This window comes from Zingiber officinale, chromosome 4B, assembly GCF_018446385.1.
Source record: "Zingiber officinale cultivar Zhangliang chromosome 4B, Zo_v1.1, whole genome shotgun sequence".
Lineage (NCBI taxonomy): Eukaryota > Viridiplantae > Streptophyta > Magnoliopsida > Zingiberales > Zingiberaceae > Zingiber > Zingiber officinale.
The window spans coordinates 139,721,131-139,739,424 of record NC_055993.1 but is presented as its reverse complement, the minus strand read 5'-3'; the positions used below and the strand labels follow the sequence as shown (position 1 = coordinate 139,739,424).

Genomic DNA, 18,294 nt, shown 5'->3' with positions numbered 1-18,294 from the left:
CTGGTGAATTTATCAATACCCTTGCTGAAGTTAGAGCTAGAGTTGGAGGTGGACCTGGAGCTGATGCTGAAGCGTAGTTGGTTAAGAAGTGTTAGTAATCCGACAATGGTACGTGTCATTTCAAACAACAAAATGTGTGCTCTTTGTGCAGGAATTTTTAGTTTTGTTGGTTTTCTCGATGATTTCTTAGTACTGGTGATGGTGTTCATCCACCTTGCTACTCTGTACCGCAGTTTATTTCTGAATCGCCATGGAGGTGCTTAAAATGCCCCACCTAGCATCACATATGAAAGTGACTTGATTGAAGATGATATTTGTGGTAAATTTCTTAAGAGTCAAAAACCAAATTATGGAAATTTTCTATTGAGATGTTATGTTCTTATAAGCAGTACCAGCTCATTTCTGTAGCTTGAAACTTGAACAGATTCTCATTTATTGAAACATCCGACAATGCAATTTTCGCGAACCTATTTCCATAATATCAAATGGTACTTGCACTATGTTATCTTTATCATTTTTAGAGTGTTGGATACCACTCATTTTCTTCCATATCTCTATTCATATGACTTGAATGGTTCATGTAGTTGTAGAAATGCTGGGTCATTGTTTGCTTGTTTTATCTAGAAGTGTATAGAAAAAATCAAGAGCGAAACAATGTATCCAGAGGAGCCAACTTAGGAAACAAATAAGCTTGTTCTTAACATCACAAAAACTACAATGAACATGGAAAATTTCTTTATTTACAGATTTGATGGGAAATCTAAAATTCTACAACAATAAAATAGACAAAAGGAAACATAAACCATTCGATATAATCATGATTTTTTTTTCCCTTTTTTATGTGACTTTTTATGCTAATAAATTACCATGAAGAGTATAGTGGAAACTAGTTGAGTAGCTTGGCAACATATTGATCACAACACAATTATAAACAACAAAATTACAATTAGAAAAAAAAAACAAGTTTGTTTCCAGATTTCCATGAGACTACAGATACCATTGTAAAAAGACCTCTCTGAAGATACAGAACCCGAGCTCTCCGTCTCACAGCCGCCCTCCTTTTCTGATGATTTCCATCTCCAGATCCAACTGCGTCGGTCCATCTCGCAACCTCAACCTACCAATTTGCTTCGCTGATCACCGCCACCAAGCTCCCAAGTGGTTATCCGCCCCTTCAGACAAAACAAAAGTTACTCCAAAATCCTAAGCGACAACATCAACATGTGCTAGGGCATTCGACAATCAAACCGATAGGAGTGCAAAGTAGACCAAACAAACGAAGGAAAGGCCAAAAAGGAAGGAAGCGGGGGGGGGGGGGGTGAAAATCTTATCGAAAATCACAACTTCGGACTCAAGATCTCAGGATCAGCCGTAGAGTAATTTGACTGATCGCTAACATTTCGAACTTAAGATCGCCCCCCTTTGGGGAAATCGAAGTTTTTGATGATCCGGCCTTCACAATACACACAAAAAAAGGATATTTGATTTCAGGAACTGAATGCTTCTCTACCTGATCGATCGACGAGAAGACGGTTGAAGAGAAAGATAGATCGAATCGAGGCAGATCATCTGCATCAAACGCGTCGACTTTCCTCTCCAGGAAAAGAGCGATTCCCGCCCAAAAACGGACGAGGTAGGCGCTATAAGTGGGTAATAAAGAGCGCGAAAAGCTTAAGGATATAACAGATCCATCATTTTATTTTTGTATAGGTCCCATTATTTTATATGTCTATCCTTAAATTTTTTTTCTTGAGCATATCATTTTCTGATAATAAATAGGGTAATTTTGAAAATCACCTCTTTTAATATTTTATTTTTACTATCATAATACTAACTCTTTAAATTTTAAATGTTTATTTTATCTAATAAAATAATATGATAATTTTGTAAGCTCCGGGGAATATTTCTGGGTGTCCGGACAAGTAAAGATCATTTAAGAATGTGCACTTAACGGATGTATAGATATCATACTCTTATATAATATAATGATGACAAAAGTTGTTTTAGAGAGTATGGATTTATAATAATTCTCATAAAATTCATAGAATATGCATATGTAAATTTAATCAATGAATTTATATATTTACTAATAAAAGAAAAGGAAATTCATATGCTTCTTTACACAAATTATAGTTGATGTAAACCTCATTACTAACAAATTATAGATTATGCATACGTTGTTATTATTTGAATGTGACATATGCCTAATTTTGTCCCAAAATCTTTAATTTACTTGTTCATAATAAATTTGTAATTTCAATCCGTTCAATCATTGATTCATCTATTACAATTATTTTATTTTGGTATGTCTTTTCAAACTCTTAGGCCTTTGTGTCCTAAATTACGAGCACACAAAGTTTTTTTAAAATATTTCAAATTTTACTTTTTTCTTAATATTATTTATCAATCGTGCACTTTTAATATTACATTTTTTTGTAAACTCTACATAAATTCATTCTACACTAATTTTAAAGCATAATATTGATTTGATGAATCTTTTAAAATATCAAATTATTCATGTTTCTTTATTATACTTGTAAATTGTAAGTTTATAAATAAAAAAAAACTTATCTACTCCCTGCATTTTCTTTTATTTTGAATATGAAATGCCTACATTATTACTATATTTTATTAATTATTATATTTATATATTTTATGTGTTTATTTAAAAATGATTTTATGATGTGATTGCCTTCTCTTGGATCTAAATTGTCACCATAAGAAGGCAATATAATTATACATCTAAAGTCATAGGACCACCCTTTTGATTTTCAACCTCAATCATCATCATCTTGCAAACCATTTATTTGGTGCCATCTTCTCATACATATTTTTCTTTTTAAGGATTTTTTTTTTCTCAAATTATTTTATCTAAAATTCAAAGATTTTTTTTTTTTCACAATTTAGAACACAAGCAAGAGAAGCAAAGGGGTATCAGGTATGTGAGGGTCCTATAACTCCATGAAAGGTCATTTCCTCCATTATCTTTGATATGTAGTGGATGTGTAAGCCACAAAGAGCACAAACATGCAATGAGTTGAGTGCCCTAAGACATGAAGGTCATTCAAATGAAATTCAAACCCTAAATTATTTCACAATTTATGCTACAGCTAAGCACTTCATAGCAACAGAACACTGACTGGTCGCGAACAATCATTGCTTCATGCACTGAACACAAACACAAACTATCGACAGATGCGAAAATCCAACAAGTTGATTCAGATGTGTAAGCCACAAAGAGCTAAACATGTGATGAGTTGAGTGCCCTAAGGCATGAAGGCCATTCAAATGAAATTCAAACCCTAAATTATATCACAATTTATGCTACAGCTAAGCACTTCACAGCTACAAAAACACTGACAGGTCGCGAGCAATTGTTTCAGGCACTGAACAGGAAGCGAAAATCCAGCAAGTTGATTCAGATTGCTGAACAGAACAGCAAGCAAAGTTAGAATACGATATCAACTGAGACATTTGATACTGATCAGCTCAGTCATATTACTTAATCACATGACGAGAAAAGTATATTGACTACCGGTATATTGATCATCAATAGCCTAAAGTTCTTCCTCCGTAGCGAATCGCCTTTTGCCACAATCAATAGCCTAAAGTTGTCGACCCTTCAGCATACTGCTTTTCATATCAACTCCATGAATTCCAACAAGGTGAGCCTTCTATCAACTGGGCATGCCATGAAGATCTTCACTCTGTCCTTGTTTTGTACTACGTAGCAAACATTTGAAGTATCTTCATTTCAAGGACACCAATCTTTGTGAACTCATCAAAGAACTTCACTAACTTGTTTTCTTTTTCAGAAATACCGTTTGATTTTTGCCAAACATACTTGATGTCTCATTAACTGGTGTTTCTTCAGACAGCTTCAACAACATGTTCAAACTCATTGGAACTCGATGGCTTCATATTTCTGCAACATATAAATAATAAATATACAGGTATCATAGCTCGGTTGCAATTAGCAAGTTACAATCTAATGGCTTTGCTAATGGCACATTGTTTTTCAAACATTACTTCTCCACACTATCAATGATTACTTCGTTCTCACCATCAGAAAATGTACCCCTCCATCATATGGTTAAAAACTTGTGTCAGTTCTACCATATCTTAAAACAAAAAAAAAAATGAATTAATATGAAGATATACAACATGAGATATATTTGAAAATAACTGGGTGGTACATTTAACCATTATGAAACAAAAATACTATACCAAACAATTTATAGGAAATCAGATATTAACATGTGCACTGATGTTCATATTGATATGCATGGGATTACATATAAGATGTGTAGCATGTGCTTATCTTGTATGTGGTGATTCCCTAGGGGGAATAATAAGCCTACTAACAGGTGCTACCGATACCATTTGGCAGCGGCAAACACAACAACAATATGTCGAAAATGATATGTTCACGATTATTTCAGCTTATCTAGATGTTTTACATTACCACATCGGTTCATCACAAATAAAATTTCTGCTAGGCTTGTTTCGCTTTTTTGGCTGGGCAAACAAAGAGGAAGACAAAGAACAAACTGAAAAGTGCAACAAAAAAGCACAGATAGATCAACCACTAGTTACAGCAAAGTTTAAACGATTTTTGACAGTATACAGGTGAAATCAAAGATGACAATTCATGGTGAAAGGAAGCATAAAATAGGCAAGCAAATTTGTATTCTATCTAATTTCTTACCTGAGTGGTCGACAAATCTTGGGAGATCAATCAGGTCTTGAGAAGGTTTACTTCAACTAACCTATTTCACTTAACTTTCATTTCCTCCCATCCAAATAGATACAATATTTGTTAATGCACAAAAAGTGCTAAATTTTAGTAGAGATATTGCCTTGCATAGAGCTCAATAAACTCGGTGTAGCCGACTCTGATTAGTTGGGATTAATTCAACTTGAAGCTTTATTGCTGTAAGCAAATTACAACTCCGCAAGGAATAGAGATAAACAAGGGGAAACACTATTGCAATTTACCTTAATTCTACACTGTTGTTTCCCTACAGTTTGATGCTTCCTAGGGTGTGAGGATTAGTATCCCATCTTCTTGCTCAACCAATTTCAAGTTTTAGAGGCGAATGTTGTGCTGAAAAGCCCTAAAAACTGAGCTGAAGCCTAAAAAGAAACAAATTTGGTTTAGATTGCAGTAGAACTTGGGCTGAAAACTCCAAATGTGCATTTCAAATGGTTGAAATTACAATTAATACTATGGTTTTTTTTCTTTTGCTATCGCAACTCATATGTTGAATCAATGTATTTGCTTGAATCCCAAATCGAAGGAAAAGCCAAAACAAGGAACCCTAATCCAAAGAGAATAAATCGTCCACAGAGAGAGAGAGAGAGTACCAGGACTTGAAGTCGGAGCCGAGGCAGCGCCAGCGATCGCTGAGAGCTCCGAAGCCGAGGGAATGCAAGTGAAGACGGTGATCGTAACTCAGTAAAAGAGGGCCATGTGGGACCGAGCAGGAGCCACCAGCAGAAACTAATAACTAAGCAGGTACGCCAGTTGGTAAATGAAGCGAGGGTCACTTTCGTTCTAGACGCGCAAGTCTTGGGCAACCCGGTCTAGAACCGACCGAGTTTGTCGGATCCGATGCTTCGCTCAAGCCGGCTTTTATTAATGGACGGGAGAGAGCAAGTTGTATATGACGTCAAGAGCCATCCATGATGTCACCTGAGACATAATGCTCTTATTAGTTTGATAGATATCCTGTTTCCTGATTGTTAAAATACAGGAAATACCATGCCTCAAATGGTCCATACTTTGTAGAGGATCCTGCCTGAAATTAGAAGCCCTCATCGGATGCTCCTCTCTCTGTCTCTCTCTGCTTCTCGTCCATGGCGATCCGGTGGCCGCGCAACCTCACGGCCGTCGTGGCTCCCCGTGGTGACACCTTTCTCCTCCTCGTTGCCGTCCTCTCCATCGTATCTCTTCTCACCCACGAACTCTCTCGCCACTCCGCCCTCGCCGCCGACTTTGAGGGATTCGATTCCGACGAACTCGACGACGCAGAAGAAGTAACTTACCAGGATGACCTCCCCCTATCCGGTTCCGTCCCTCCTCCGGCCACCTTGCTATCAAAATCCGCCTCACCGGAGACCCACCACGGGCCCCCGCCCACTCCCAACCCCTCTCCGACCTCTGATGCTTGGGACGAGGATGAGTTCGAGGGCATACCCGTTTCCGTCCCGCCTCCTGATCTGACCGCTGCCCCCGAAGGGGAGCTCCCTTCCCCCTCTGTTCCCTCGCCTTCTCCGCCGCCACCATCCATCAGATCGTACACCACCGAGATCGTCTGCGTTAGCTTCCTGATTTGTTTCTTAATCAATTACTTCACTGGGAAGCGCGAGAACGAGACCATCGCTCTCGCCTGGGCCACCAAGTTTGCCACCAAAGACTCCATCTTTGAGAAGAACTTCAGCCTCTTAGGCACCGGAGACGGCAAGGACAGTGCTCTCCTGTTGAAGGAGGGGCAGGACGTGTTCAAGTTCTATGCCAGCGGCCGGAGATACTGCCAGAGTTTGCTAGCCACGATGGAAATGCGGAGCCGGCATGACCTGATCTCTAGGGCGATTGATTTGGTACTTTCCAATAAGGATGTGATCACTTTTGAGGTGGCGATGAATGAGGAATCGATGGATCACGTCGTCCTGGCAGTAGCAAGGAGGAAGCTGGCTAAAAATATGCACAAGGAAGAGAGGGACCTGCAAAGGTATGCAAATCCAGGGATGAACCCACCATCTGGAAGGAAGTGGATAGCAGATGAGCTGCTTGTGGTCACTGAATCAAAAGAAGTCGCTGGAGATCTGATAACTGATGCCGTTCTGGATCAGGTTTGTTTTTCCTATACAATCTTTGGTGCCTTTTGTATAATTTGCCTGTGGGCTTCACCTTTTGCAGGAAATTATTCAATCCAAATGCAAATAATTTCTGTTTGCAACTTTGAAATATTCTCGAATTTAGTTAACTAATGGAGCTTAAAACCACTTCATTAGATTGAAATAGTTGTAGTAGTAGTAGTAGTAGTAGTAGTAGTAATAATAAAGAAAATATAAGTGTTGATCATGCACATAACTAGCTAACTAGAAAATTCATCATAATTATTGTGATCAATCATTTTAACTTACTTTTTTGCAACTTTAGCTGATATGAATGTGATGGATTTGCTAGAAGTTCTTAATGTTTGTAATTTCCTTTGAATTTTCATTTGTGATTTGTTTCTTTACAAACGTGTGAATACAGGTAGATAATGAAGATATGCCCCATCTCTAATCATATACATTTTCTAATAGTTTAGGCTTTCGGGCTTTCAGAATGTTGTGGTGTTTTTACAGCATATTACAGTTAATCTTTTAACTGTTATAGAACTAGCTTCTGACCTTAGTAGCGAACATGGCCATAGGAAGTTGAGTTGGCTGGAATTTAAGTGAGTTCGAATTAGGTCAAATGGGTTCATCTGAATTGAAACTAGTTCGGCTAAATTCAACATGTAAGTGAGATGATTGCCAATGTACTAAAGTTCAGGGGTTCAGTTGAATGCCTGAATGGTTTTGATAGCCAATGGAGCTTGGTTGCAATTGTTTTATCTTGCGGGTTGAAGTGAAGTCAGAGTGTTCGAATTGGAGAAAGCTCTGTCGCCTTGCATTCGATCAACATAGCCTCAAATGGTTAAGAGTGTTTTGCCTTTTACAGGCGCTAGAAGTGAGTGTTTGTCCAATGGCCTTCTAACTGCTCTTTAGAGAAACATGATCATTTGCACAGAAATTTCAGGATGGTTAACCGTGACGATAATCTAAATGCATATATGATGTCGTTTCCTTAAATAAATGAAGTATAACTGGTAGACCTTTACTTGATGCTCTTTGATCTTTGTTTGTTTTTGAAAACAACAGCATCACTTTCTGCACTTCAGGTCTTCGGTGAGAAGGCATTTGAGAAGTTTGGGAAATGGTTCATCTCTATGCATTTCTCAGATCAACGTCCAGGGTCTCACAAGAAGACACTCACGTTCAAATTTGCACTTCCAGATGCCAATAGCATGTCCGACATGACGAGATTAGTTGCTCTTGTACCATATTACATCGACTTAATTGGTCGGTACAAGCTAAGTTCTCATGTAAGTGAAGTTAGTTCTTTTTGTTCACTTTCTCGATGGTTAAATCTACGATGATTGCAAATTTGAGTGTTTCTTGTGTTCCACAGGCCCGTTCCAAAACTGAAGCAGTCAGAGAAAAGGTCGCCCAAGAGGTATACAGAGAACTCCTCGGCTTGAGACAGGAAGCCATCCAGAAAAAGAAAGCAGAAAAGAAAGAGACTGAAACCAAACTCGGCGCTGAGGCACTTCGCAAGAAAGAAGAGAAGGACCGTGCTCGGCAACTGAAGAAGTCAATGCCCAAAGTCAAGATGCTTCGATCTCACTAGAACCTCTAGTCTCTTCTACCTCCGTCTTATAGTTTCATCGACATTGGTGATGCTCGACCAAACTATCCTCTTACCATTTCTAGTGGTACTCGTCAAAGAGGACCAGCTACTGGATCTTCAAGTTCCTGCTTAACAGATTAATTATTACTGACTTAAGGTGAGTATGGGTACACCTTTTTTGTTTTGGGAACTGATACATTAATATTTAGACTAAAACCCATAGCATGCCATGTCTTTTTACAATGGTATATGTTGTCTCTTGGAAATCTGGAAGCAAATTTGTTTTTTTTTTCTAAATATAATTTTGTTGTTTATAATTGTGTTGTGATCAAACACTTTAAAAATGATAAAGATGATGAAATACATTTATCACAAAATAAGGCATAGTACAAACACCATTTGATATTATGGAAATAGGATTGCTAAAATCGCATTGTCAGATGTTTCGATAAATGAGAATCTGTTCAAGTTTCAAGCTGAAAAAAAGAGCTGAAAAAAAGAGCTGGTACTGCTTATACATACACACATTAAGAACATGACATCTCAATAGAAATTTTTCATAATTTGGTTTTTGACTCTTAGGAAATTTACCACAAATACTATCTTCAATAAGTCCCTTTCATATGTGATGCTAGGTGGGGCATTTTAAGCACCTCCATGGCGATTCAGAAGTAAACCGCGATACATGTTAGCAAGGTGGATGAACACCATCACCAGTACTAAGAAATCATCGAGAAAACCAACAAAACCATAAATCCCTGCACAAAGAGCACATATTTTGTTGTTTGAGATTGCACGTACCATTGAGAATTTTATTTGGAGTTAAGTCAACGGCAACTTACTTTCTGATAAAATGTCGAAGGGGCTCGCAACATAACCAATACTCAGTAATACCTACAAATACAAGTCACATTAGATGCACTGACTAAATCAAACTTTATATACTTATATCCCATGACTGAGTTCACTCTTTCATTAATAGAAGGTTTTACAAAGCTTAAATAGCACAGCACGAGGTTAGTTAGTTTTTATATCTCGAAATATGCAACATTCATTTGTGAGTCGATATTTTAAATCAAGCTACAAAAGTTTCTAGATTAGTTGCAGTTACGAAGAGAATGTAAATGATCAAAGTAAATGATGGGATGAAGTGAGCAAGTCAACTCATACTGAATGCTGCTAAATTTAGGACAGGACCAGCAACTTCTATACCTCCTGCAACATAAAGCTGAGACTACTAGCATTCTGTGACTCGACATGTTTCAAAAATGTTGGATGCATCAAGAAACTTGTAATGTCAATTAGACATTCAGATAATATTGCATACATTTGGAATCTTCATGAATGCATAGTGTTGACATTGCTAAAATACAAAAGTAGATCTCAAAAAATATGCTACTTGCTCTTAGAATCTAGATAGCACAGTTATGAAACATTGAGATAATAGCTAGTTTATGTAGTGATCTGCACACCATCCATTTGATCATTGATGAACTTACAGACAAGGCTGTTCGTGCTCTGAAGACGAAGGGAAGTGCTCTCTGAGGATCCATAAATTCTCTCAATAACCTTCTTATGAAGAATGGAACATCCTGAAACCTCTTCAAAATTGAACCTTTTTAGATTCTTAACACTCGTGAATGACCAAATAGATACGTCTAATATACATCTATACACACACAAATTAAAAGGAATCTTTAAGACAATGCCATGTGCTGATGTTTCAAGCTGTCATCTCTTTTTATGCAACTTATTCTTTAAAATTCAAAATTATAAGAGTGCCCTTTAGTTATCTAATTCTAAGATATTTGTTAAAGTTCTTTAGGCATAGTTTATATATAATTATTTGATTCCTTGTCTTAAATATATGGCAATTTCAATTATTTGAAATTAATATTGTTTAAAAATCTTTTATTTAAAGAGAAAAGAATTGGAAGGATAGCAGATGACTATAAATTTTCTGAAAAATTACTCTAAGCAAGCAATTGTCAGAATAGTTACTACTACTACTACAACAACAACCGATCTTTATCCCATTAAATGAAGTTGACTATATGATCCTTCTACGCCAACTTATCAGAATAACTGATTTACATAAAATAACAAGACTGATTAATTGCTTAACAAGATGATGTTAAAGACAGAAACATAAGATGAGATTCATGGGGATGATCACCACTTCTTTTTTCTTTCTATTTTTAGATGAGGTGTTCCATTTGAATAGTGTTTCATTATGTTACTGGACCTTGATGAATATTTAGCAGGCATCTAGGATGGCGATGTTATCTAAAGCTCAACAAACCTGAATAAGGCTTGGGTTTCTGCCGAACTGGCGATTGTAATTCTCAATACTCTGAAGTACTTGATAAGCTTCCCGGTCATGGTCCTCATTTATCGTTGATGCAGGTATAAGCAGAGTTATAGCACGACGGCATAGGGGACACTTGCATGGCTGGAGCACAAATCCAGAATTCCAGACCCTCAGAATACAATTCCCTAAGAAGATCAAAATTCTTTAGCTACAAAATTCCAGACCCTAAGAATACAATTTTGAAACCCCGTTATTAGGCAAGTAATCTCATTTCTTTTCTGTTTAGAAGTATCGCAAATGACTTTGTGATCATTTCTCACAATCTAAAGTTGGTAAATTAACTCAGTAGGTTTGAACATTTAATGACAGTATCTAGCACTAGGCATTATAAATCAATAGAACTAGCCCAAAACCTCCAATATCAGCTGCTAAATTTGGGTGTCACAAATTGTGGCATTATCTAGAACATGAGTCTTCCATCGATACGGAGGTGAGTAGTTGCTTTTGCAACCTAAACACTATTTCAGAATTGGCTAACTTTGTTGCTAAACCAAGGTTTACTTGGTTCAGGAATCTGAAAGAAGAGTTTAATTAAAAAAAAATCTGATAAAATCAAATCAAAAGGGATTCTCAAACGAATCGACACCCGGTCTATCAATCAACGTCGTCAAAGGCAATGAAATCGGCTCTACGGGCTGAAATCGAAGAGCTGAAAACCTAAATGCACGAATCCGACCTCCCCCCGATCTATCGAAGCAACAAGGAACTCACCGCAGAACCAGTGCGAACAGTTGGCTTGGCAGGGGAGCCGAAACCGCTCGTGGCAGACGCAGCACACATCGCCGGACGGCGGCATAACCATGGCTTCCCCCGGCGTTCCCTCGTTCCCTGGTCAATCCCTCGGTTGCAAGCGCCGGGATTGGTATGAAGAGGATCTCCCGAAGCCCCTCCCCTCGATCGAAGCGCTCACCGGCAGCAGATCAACGCCTGCTCCCGTTTACTTCGCGAAGACTTCGGCTTATCGCTCGCCATTCTCGTTTGATATAATCATAAAATAAGGAGACTTGAGAAGACCCAGTGGAATTTATAGGCAGCAACTTGCCTGAAAATCCCCTGAATTTTCAATATTGGCACAAAAAAAAATCTTTATTTTTTAAAAAATTAAAATAGAAAAAAAATCAAAACATATCTCATCGTAAATTTTATTACCAAATTAATGTATTAATTTTTTTGTCAAAATTACTATAATATAAAGTAATTTTAACTAAAAATATTATTAATGAAGTAAATTACTAGATTTATCGAGCTCATAAGGATCTCAACTGCCCATGGCCGATACTGACTAATGACGATTCACATATAGTGGCTAAGAGTTAAAAAAAAATATCATAGTTTGATTCTTTACGTCATACGATATCTAGATTATAAAAAAAATAATATTATTTTTATTTCGTTTCAATCATTTAACTAATTAATGATTCGAATTAATTCATTTTATACCAGATCAATTAATAAATAAACTTACACCACTCGTTAAATCAATAAATAAATTTTTATTTACGAAGTGTGTTCTTTAATAAAATTATTATCAACTTATTAAATAAATAAATAAATTTTTAAACTAAACAAATAAATTTTAATTATCAAACTCATTAATCTTAAATTTTAAATAATCAAACAAATTCAAGTTTAAGCCCAGCTTCAATGAAACACAAATTTATATAAAAAAATAAATCAAGTCAAGTTTGAATAATCATTTCAATGGCTTAGTTTATTTTAAGTTTGGCTCAGTTCGACTTAACTTGATTATTTTATCAAATAAACTTAAATACTTTAAAGTTTAGTTTAGTTCGTCTTTGTTCGGATAGTTCAGAGCTAGAGGGGGTGAATAGCTTGTCGTGTTTATTTGTTTACTTCGTGATGATAATTTGCAGCAGAATAGACTCGAAGCAAACTCTCCAATGCTAACACGTAGATTTACTTGGTATCCACCGCAAGAAGAGGTGACTATCCAAGAATCTACACATGGCACACTCTCCACTTAGAAAACAACTCCTTGAAACAACTAGAGGTGGAGAAACCTCGTACAATACTCAACAACAAGATACAACTGGAAGCAAGAAATAAATACAAGAATACAAATGAAAAACTTCTTTTTATTTGATCTCTTGTTGATGAAGATGCCTCTGGACCTGTTGGAAACTACAACAACACTTCTCTTCCAAGCTCGAAGTCCGGCGGCAAGTATGGGAGAAAAATCATGTAAGCGCTACGGACAACTACTGTGTTTGAACTTGTCGTCACCATTATATCTGTGCTTCTAGGGCTCCCAATCGATTAGGTCTGCTCCCAAACAATTGTCACGTTAAATCCTAGCGATCCCAGCCGTCCAAACCTCGTAACCTATGCAACGGTCATATCCCAATCAATTGGGGAGGCTTGAATCGATCACCGATCGATTCAGAGTGCCTCTGTGCTCCGAAATCGATTGACCAATCGATTCCGACCTCCTCGCATCCTTGCGAAAAATTCAACCTCAATCGATTGGCTAATCAATATGAAACTTCTTTGTGCTCGTGACACTCTCCCAATTGATCAGCTGATCGATTGGGCTTTGGCTCAATCGATCACTTGACCGATTGACCAACCCTAACTTACCTAACTCAAGTCTAGGGTTCTCAAACCTAATATTCGATCAATCGTGACCTATTGAAACTCTTTATGCCTAGCATCCGGTCAACCTTAACTTACTGGGACTTCGTCACCAAGTATCCAGTCAATCCCTTGACCCACTTGGAATTTTTTCCTTGTGTCAAGTATCCGTTCAATCCTTTGACCAACTTGGACTTCCAATCACCAGATGTCCGATCATTTTTTATCCACCTGGATTTCCACTGCTTGGCTTCACTCACCACTCACCAGGTCTTTTTCACTGCCTAGCTTCACTCACTAGGACTTTCACCTGGCTTCACTCACTAGTATTTCCTTACTGTCTAGTTTCACTCACTAGAACTTTCACCTGGCTTCACTCACCAGGATTTTTTTCTGCCTAGCTTCACTCAATAGGACTTTCACTTGATTTCATTCACCAGGATTTTCTTTCAACTGCCTGGCTTTACTCACCAGAACTTTCCAACTGCTTGGCTTCACTCACCAGAACTTCTCTTTCAACTGTCTGCTTCACTCACCAGGACTTTCTATACCAAGTGTCCGGTCAACATTGACCCACTTGGATTTTCTTCTTCTGACAACCTTCGTGTTGGACTTGCCCTTACCTGACCTCCGATTACTCGGTTAGGACTTTCCAGTCAAGTATCCGGTCAACCTTAACCTACTTTACTCTTCTCCACATGAAATTGGTCAAACCTTTACTAGAGAGGAATTGTTTCAACAATCTCCCCAAATGAACGATTGCACTTGCAATCTCCATACATTGTCAAAGATCGAAACTCAAACATTAAGACTCAAACTTGAGCAAACTCAAACCTAGTCAACCTGGTCAACCTTGACCCAGGGGATATTGTACCAACAATCTCCCCCTTTTTGATGTTTGACAATACATTTAAATTAGGCTAATCTCATAATCTCAATTTCTTCTTATGTCAAAGTATGAATGAGAGTTTCCTTCATTCTTTCCCTTTCCTAGAGGGCAAATTGTTGGTCCTCTAGCGGTCGGTTAGAGGGGGGTGAATAGCCCGAAATAAGAAAACGAACACCTTTCTCGACTTATAGCTTTATCAACGTAAAGACTTGTATAAAAGAAATAACAAGTAAATAAACAGAAGAAAGAAGCACAGAGATTTTACTTAGTTACAATAAGAGAGGTTGTTAATATAAGGAAGATGAAAGTCAGTAAAGTCTCCTTCAGATGGACAAGTCTCTTACAACAATTAAGCACTCAATTACAAAGCTAAACTTAGAAAAGAAAGTATACAAGTGGCATTCTTTGTAATTTTTAGTTGTATTTAGCTTTTAGGAGCAAGGCTGCATTTATAGCCTTGCTCGGGGTGTCTGGAAGGGTTCCAGGCGTCTAGAGGGGGATAGAATTTTATCCCCGTCGTAATAGAACGCATCATATTGCGTTTGGCTGAATTTTCGGGTATGGGCGCCCGGAGGGGTTCCGGCTCCCAGACCAAGTTAATTTCCTAGTTGACTTTTATGTCCGGTCCTTCCGCTCTGGTTCTACTCGCTTGGATGATTTCGACCATCCAGAATATGGCTCACTCGAATTCAACTTTCGGCCTTCTCGAGCAAACTTCTACTCTGGATTCTTGTCCCTCGGAAACATCGTGCGCCTCCTTCTCATCCATCTGTGTACTCTTTCGCAGCACCTTGTCTCTCAGACGCACCGAGCCCTTCGGCTTTCTCCTATGTCGTCCTTCTCGCTAGCTGCGTCTTTCGCTCGACTTCTTATGCTCCTAAGTTCCTGCACACTTAGACACAGGGCATCAAAACATAACAGGATTTAACCTGACTTGGTTGATCACATCAAAACTACCACGGGATACTTGCAATATCTCCCTTTTTGATATAAGCAATCCCAAGTTAAGTTAGGATAAAATAAGTCGATAAATTAAAGATAAGACAATAAATCAAACAATAATATGCAAGTCAAGTTTTAAAACTTTAGATAATGCAATAATATACTCTCCCTTAAACTTAACTTCTAATTCTCCCCCTTTAATCACATTAAAAATAGGGGTTTTACTAAGTTAAAATTAAAGTCTAAAGAATTTATACTTGAAATTTTGATTGTTGTGATTAACATGCAAATTTAAAAAAATAATTTTAGACTAACAAAAATTTTAAAAACTTTATAATAGTTGAATAGTCATATATAAAGCAAATGTAATTTTAAAAATAAAATAAAATTTTAAACATAAATAAATTCATTTCTATAAAAAGACTTATTTCTAAAAAAATAAAATACTTAAAAATATTTTTATAATAGTTAGTCCATTAAATATTTATTTCAATAATTAGTTTTCAGACTATGACGAGGTAGGCCTTCTTGAATATTGGAACAATAACCATTTCTAAACAAAGTCTTTTAAAGAAATTAAATATTTAATTTTCTTTCTGCAAAATTTTGTAGGTTTAATTTAATCTAAGCAGAATTTGGGAATCCAATATAAGTTCTTTCCTACTGGATTAATCAGGTATTTTCTAGAGATGTATATTTTATTATTTTTCTAATTTGCCCCTTGTGAAATCTATAATATCAATTTAATCCTTGATAATTTCTAAAATTTGAAACATAAAAATTTAAGCATGCAGATTTTTTTAAGTTTCTAATTGTTCTTTCAAATTAGTATTTTCAAGTTTCAATTTATCAAAATCTTCTATCAGACATGATTTTACTAAAATTCTTTTTATTTCTAAGTTCTTCTTTTTCAAATTAGCATTTTTACTTTTTAATTTGTACATTTATTTAGTCATCGATTTTATGTCAAAATAGAGTTGATTAGGAGGTAAGAGATATATGTCACTTACCATGTTAGATCTGAAGCTTGAGTCTCCCCCTGCTTCACTGCATTCATCTGATGTTGCTCCCCCTTCATCGTTGTTGGCTTATGAGGAGTTTTGTTCTTCGTGACTAGCCATCAGTACTAGTCCGACGTATGCTTCTATTTCTGACTCGGATGAGCTATTGTTCCAAGTGACCTTGAGATTCTTGTGTTTGTTTTGCTTAGGCACCTTGTCTTTTTCCTTTTTGAGTTCCAGGCAATCCTCCTTTATGTGTTATTCTTTTTTACACTAGTAGAATTGAACCTTTCTTCTATTCCTTGGGTTTTTTCTATTCTGCATCTCTTTAAATTTATTAGATCTAAAAAATTTTCTAAACTTCCTTACCATGTAAACTTTTTGATCTCCTTCTAGATCTGAGTTTGACTCAGGTTCGTCCTTCTTTATAGCTCTCAGTGCCAGATTCTGGCTTGACTCTTTACTTGTCCCTGCACATATGGATTCATGTAATTCTAAGGTCGAAAATAGTTCTTCTAAAGTACTTACCCTCAAGTCCTTCGAGATGTAGTAAGCGTCGATTATTGAAGTCCATTCTGGAGTTCTAGGAAAGACATTGAGTGTGTAGCGTACCGAGTCTTGGTTGGTTATTATTTCACCGAGGTTGACCAGTTCGGTGATCAGTTCCTTGATCATCGCATGTAGTTCCGCTACCTTCTCTCCTCTTTCAAGTCGGATGTTTGTCAGCTTGTTTCGAAGAATATCCCGTCGTGCGAACTTCGCTTCGGATGTGCTTTCGTGGAGTTCCAGGAATTTCTCCTAGAGATCTTTCATCGAGGTGTAGCTTTCGATGTGATTGACTTCTTAAGGCGGTAATACACTCAGTAGGTGATATTCTGCTCTGCTATTCGCGACGAAGTCACTTTTCTCTTTCTTTGTCCTGACATATTCCTCCTTCTCTTCACCTTGCTGATCTTTAGGAACTACAAAATCATATTTAATTATAAAAAGTATTTTGAAATTAGTTTTTAGGAATATCCCCATTCGGTATTTCCAGTGTGTGAATCTTTCCTCAAACTTTAGTGGGATGAGGCTTGGTCTGGCTATTGGTTTATTTGCTTCGGTAGGCAGTTACTACTTCTAAAGTATAGCCTTGCTCTGATACCACTTGTTGGTCCCCTAACGGCCGGCTAGAGGAGGTGAATAGCTTGAAATAAGAAAATGAATACATTTCTCAACTTATAACTTTATCAATGTAAACACTTGTATAAAAGAAAATAACAAGCAAATAAACAGAAGAAAGAGGAAAGATTTTACTTGGTTACAACCGAGAAGGTTGTTAATCGAAGAAAGATGAAAGCCCACTAAAGTTTCTTTCAGGCGGAGAAGCCTCATACAACAATTAAGCACTCAATTACAAAGTTAAACTTAGAAAAGAAAATATACAAGTGTTGTTCTCTGTAATTTTCAGTTGTGTTTAGCTTATAGAAGCAGGGATGCATTTATAGCCTTGCTCAAGGTGTCTGGAAGGGTTCCAGGCGCCTGAAGGGGGATAAAATTTTATCCTATCATAACGGAACGCGCCACGTTTCGTTTGGCTGAATTTTTAGGTCCGTGCGTTTGAACCGTCTGGGCGCCTGGACTTGGTCTAGGTGCCTGGACCAAGTCAACTTCACATTTGACTTTTTAGTCTGACTCTTCCGCTCTAGTTCTACTCGCTTGGGTGATTTCGACCATCCGAAATAGGGCTCACCCAAACCTAACTTCCGGGCTTCTCATCCCTCGGAAACACCGCGTACCTCTTTCTCGTCTATCCACGTACTCTTCCGCAGCACCTCGTCTCTCAAACGCAACGAGTCCGTCAGCTCTCTCCCGTACCATCCCCGCTAGCTGCGTCTTTCGCTCGACTTCCTGTGCTCCTAAGTTTTAGCACACTTAGACACATGACATCAAAACATAACATGACCTAACATGACTTGGTTGATCACATCAAAATTACCATGGGGTACTTACACAAACTCTCCCTTTGAGTAATGAAGGCTTAACTTAAACCCTACATTCTCTCCTTTTGGCACAC

The 18,294-nt window shown here is 37.4% G+C and overlaps 2 protein-coding genes and 2 long non-coding RNA genes across 12 annotated transcripts; 1 reads left to right on the top strand and 3 right to left on the bottom strand.

The window, feature by feature from the left end:
* Positions 1–910: 910 nt before the first annotated feature.
* LOC121977132 lies at positions 911–1,629 on the bottom strand. Its single transcript, XR_006110745.1, has 2 exons — positions 1,511–1,629; positions 911–1,172 (listed from the first exon to the last, which is right to left on the bottom strand). It is a non-coding gene; the product is annotated as an uncharacterized LOC121977132 (long non-coding RNA).
* A 1,565-nt stretch (positions 1,630–3,194) lies between these two features.
* LOC121977129 lies at positions 3,195–5,919 on the bottom strand. 7 transcript variants are annotated; one of them, XR_006110742.1, is made up of 5 exons: positions 5,785–5,919; positions 5,368–5,695; positions 4,709–5,136; positions 4,064–4,121; positions 3,195–3,925 (listed from the first exon to the last, which is right to left on the bottom strand). It is a non-coding gene; the product is annotated as an uncharacterized LOC121977129 (long non-coding RNA). The 7 variants fall into 7 exon arrangements; XR_006110737.1 differs by having other exon boundaries at positions 3,195–3,426; positions 3,536–5,136; XR_006110739.1 differs by having other exon boundaries at positions 4,030–5,136.
* LOC121977127 (uncharacterized protein At5g49945-like) lies at positions 5,860–8,709 on the top strand. 2 transcript variants are annotated; one of them, XR_006110735.1, is made up of 3 exons: positions 5,860–6,855; positions 7,915–8,138; positions 8,225–8,316. XR_006110735.1 is itself a non-coding variant. In XM_042529674.1 (3 exons), exons 1-3 carry the CDS (start codon positions 5,860–5,862, stop codon positions 8,441–8,443), a joined length of 1,419 nt encoding a protein of 472 aa, XP_042385608.1. In that variant the 3' UTR covers positions 8,444–8,709. The 2 variants fall into 2 exon arrangements, 1 of the variants encoding a protein (XP_042385608.1); XM_042529674.1 differs by having other exon boundaries at positions 7,935–8,138; positions 8,225–8,709.
* Positions 8,710–8,827: 118 nt separating this feature from the next.
* Positions 8,828–11,817, bottom strand: LOC121977128 (E3 ubiquitin-protein ligase RNF170-like). Of its 2 annotated transcripts, none has more exons than XM_042529677.1 (5): positions 11,526–11,817; positions 10,746–10,939; positions 9,943–10,035; positions 9,286–9,337; positions 8,828–9,201 (listed from the first exon to the last, which is right to left on the bottom strand). In XM_042529677.1, exons 1-5 carry the CDS (start codon positions 11,614–11,616, stop codon positions 9,089–9,091), a joined length of 543 nt encoding a protein of 180 aa, XP_042385611.1. In that variant the 5' UTR covers positions 11,617–11,817; the 3' UTR covers positions 8,828–9,088. The 2 variants fall into 2 exon arrangements, with proteins under 2 accessions (XP_042385611.1, XP_042385610.1); XM_042529676.1 differs by having other exon boundaries at positions 9,943–10,044; positions 11,526–11,816.
* Between the last annotated feature and the right edge of the window lie 6,477 nt (positions 11,818–18,294).

Coding starts and splice junctions, on each gene's coding strand:
- LOC121977127 (XM_042529674.1), top strand. CDS start 5,860: ATGGCGATCCGGTGGCCGCGCAACCTCACGGCCGTCGTGGCTCCCCGT. Junction 6,856..7,934: donor CTGATGCCGTTCTGGATCAG/GTTTGTTTTTCC, acceptor TCTGCACTTCAG/GTCTTCGGTGAGAAGGCATT. Junction 8,139..8,224: donor GGTACAAGCTAAGTTCTCAT/GTAAGTGAAGTT, acceptor TGTGTTCCACAG/GCCCGTTCCAAAACTGAAGC.
- LOC121977128 (XM_042529676.1), bottom strand. CDS start 11,616: ATGGTTATGCCGCCGTCCGGCGATGTGTGCTGCGTCTGCCACGAGCGG. Junction 10,940..11,525: donor CTGTTCGCACTGGTTCTGCG/GTGAGTTCCTTG, acceptor TGATCTTCTTAG/GGAATTGTATTCTGAGGGTC. Junction 10,045..10,745: donor GAAACCCAAGCCTTATTCAG/GTTTGTTGAGCT, acceptor TCAATTTTGAAG/AGGTTTCAGGATGTTCCATT.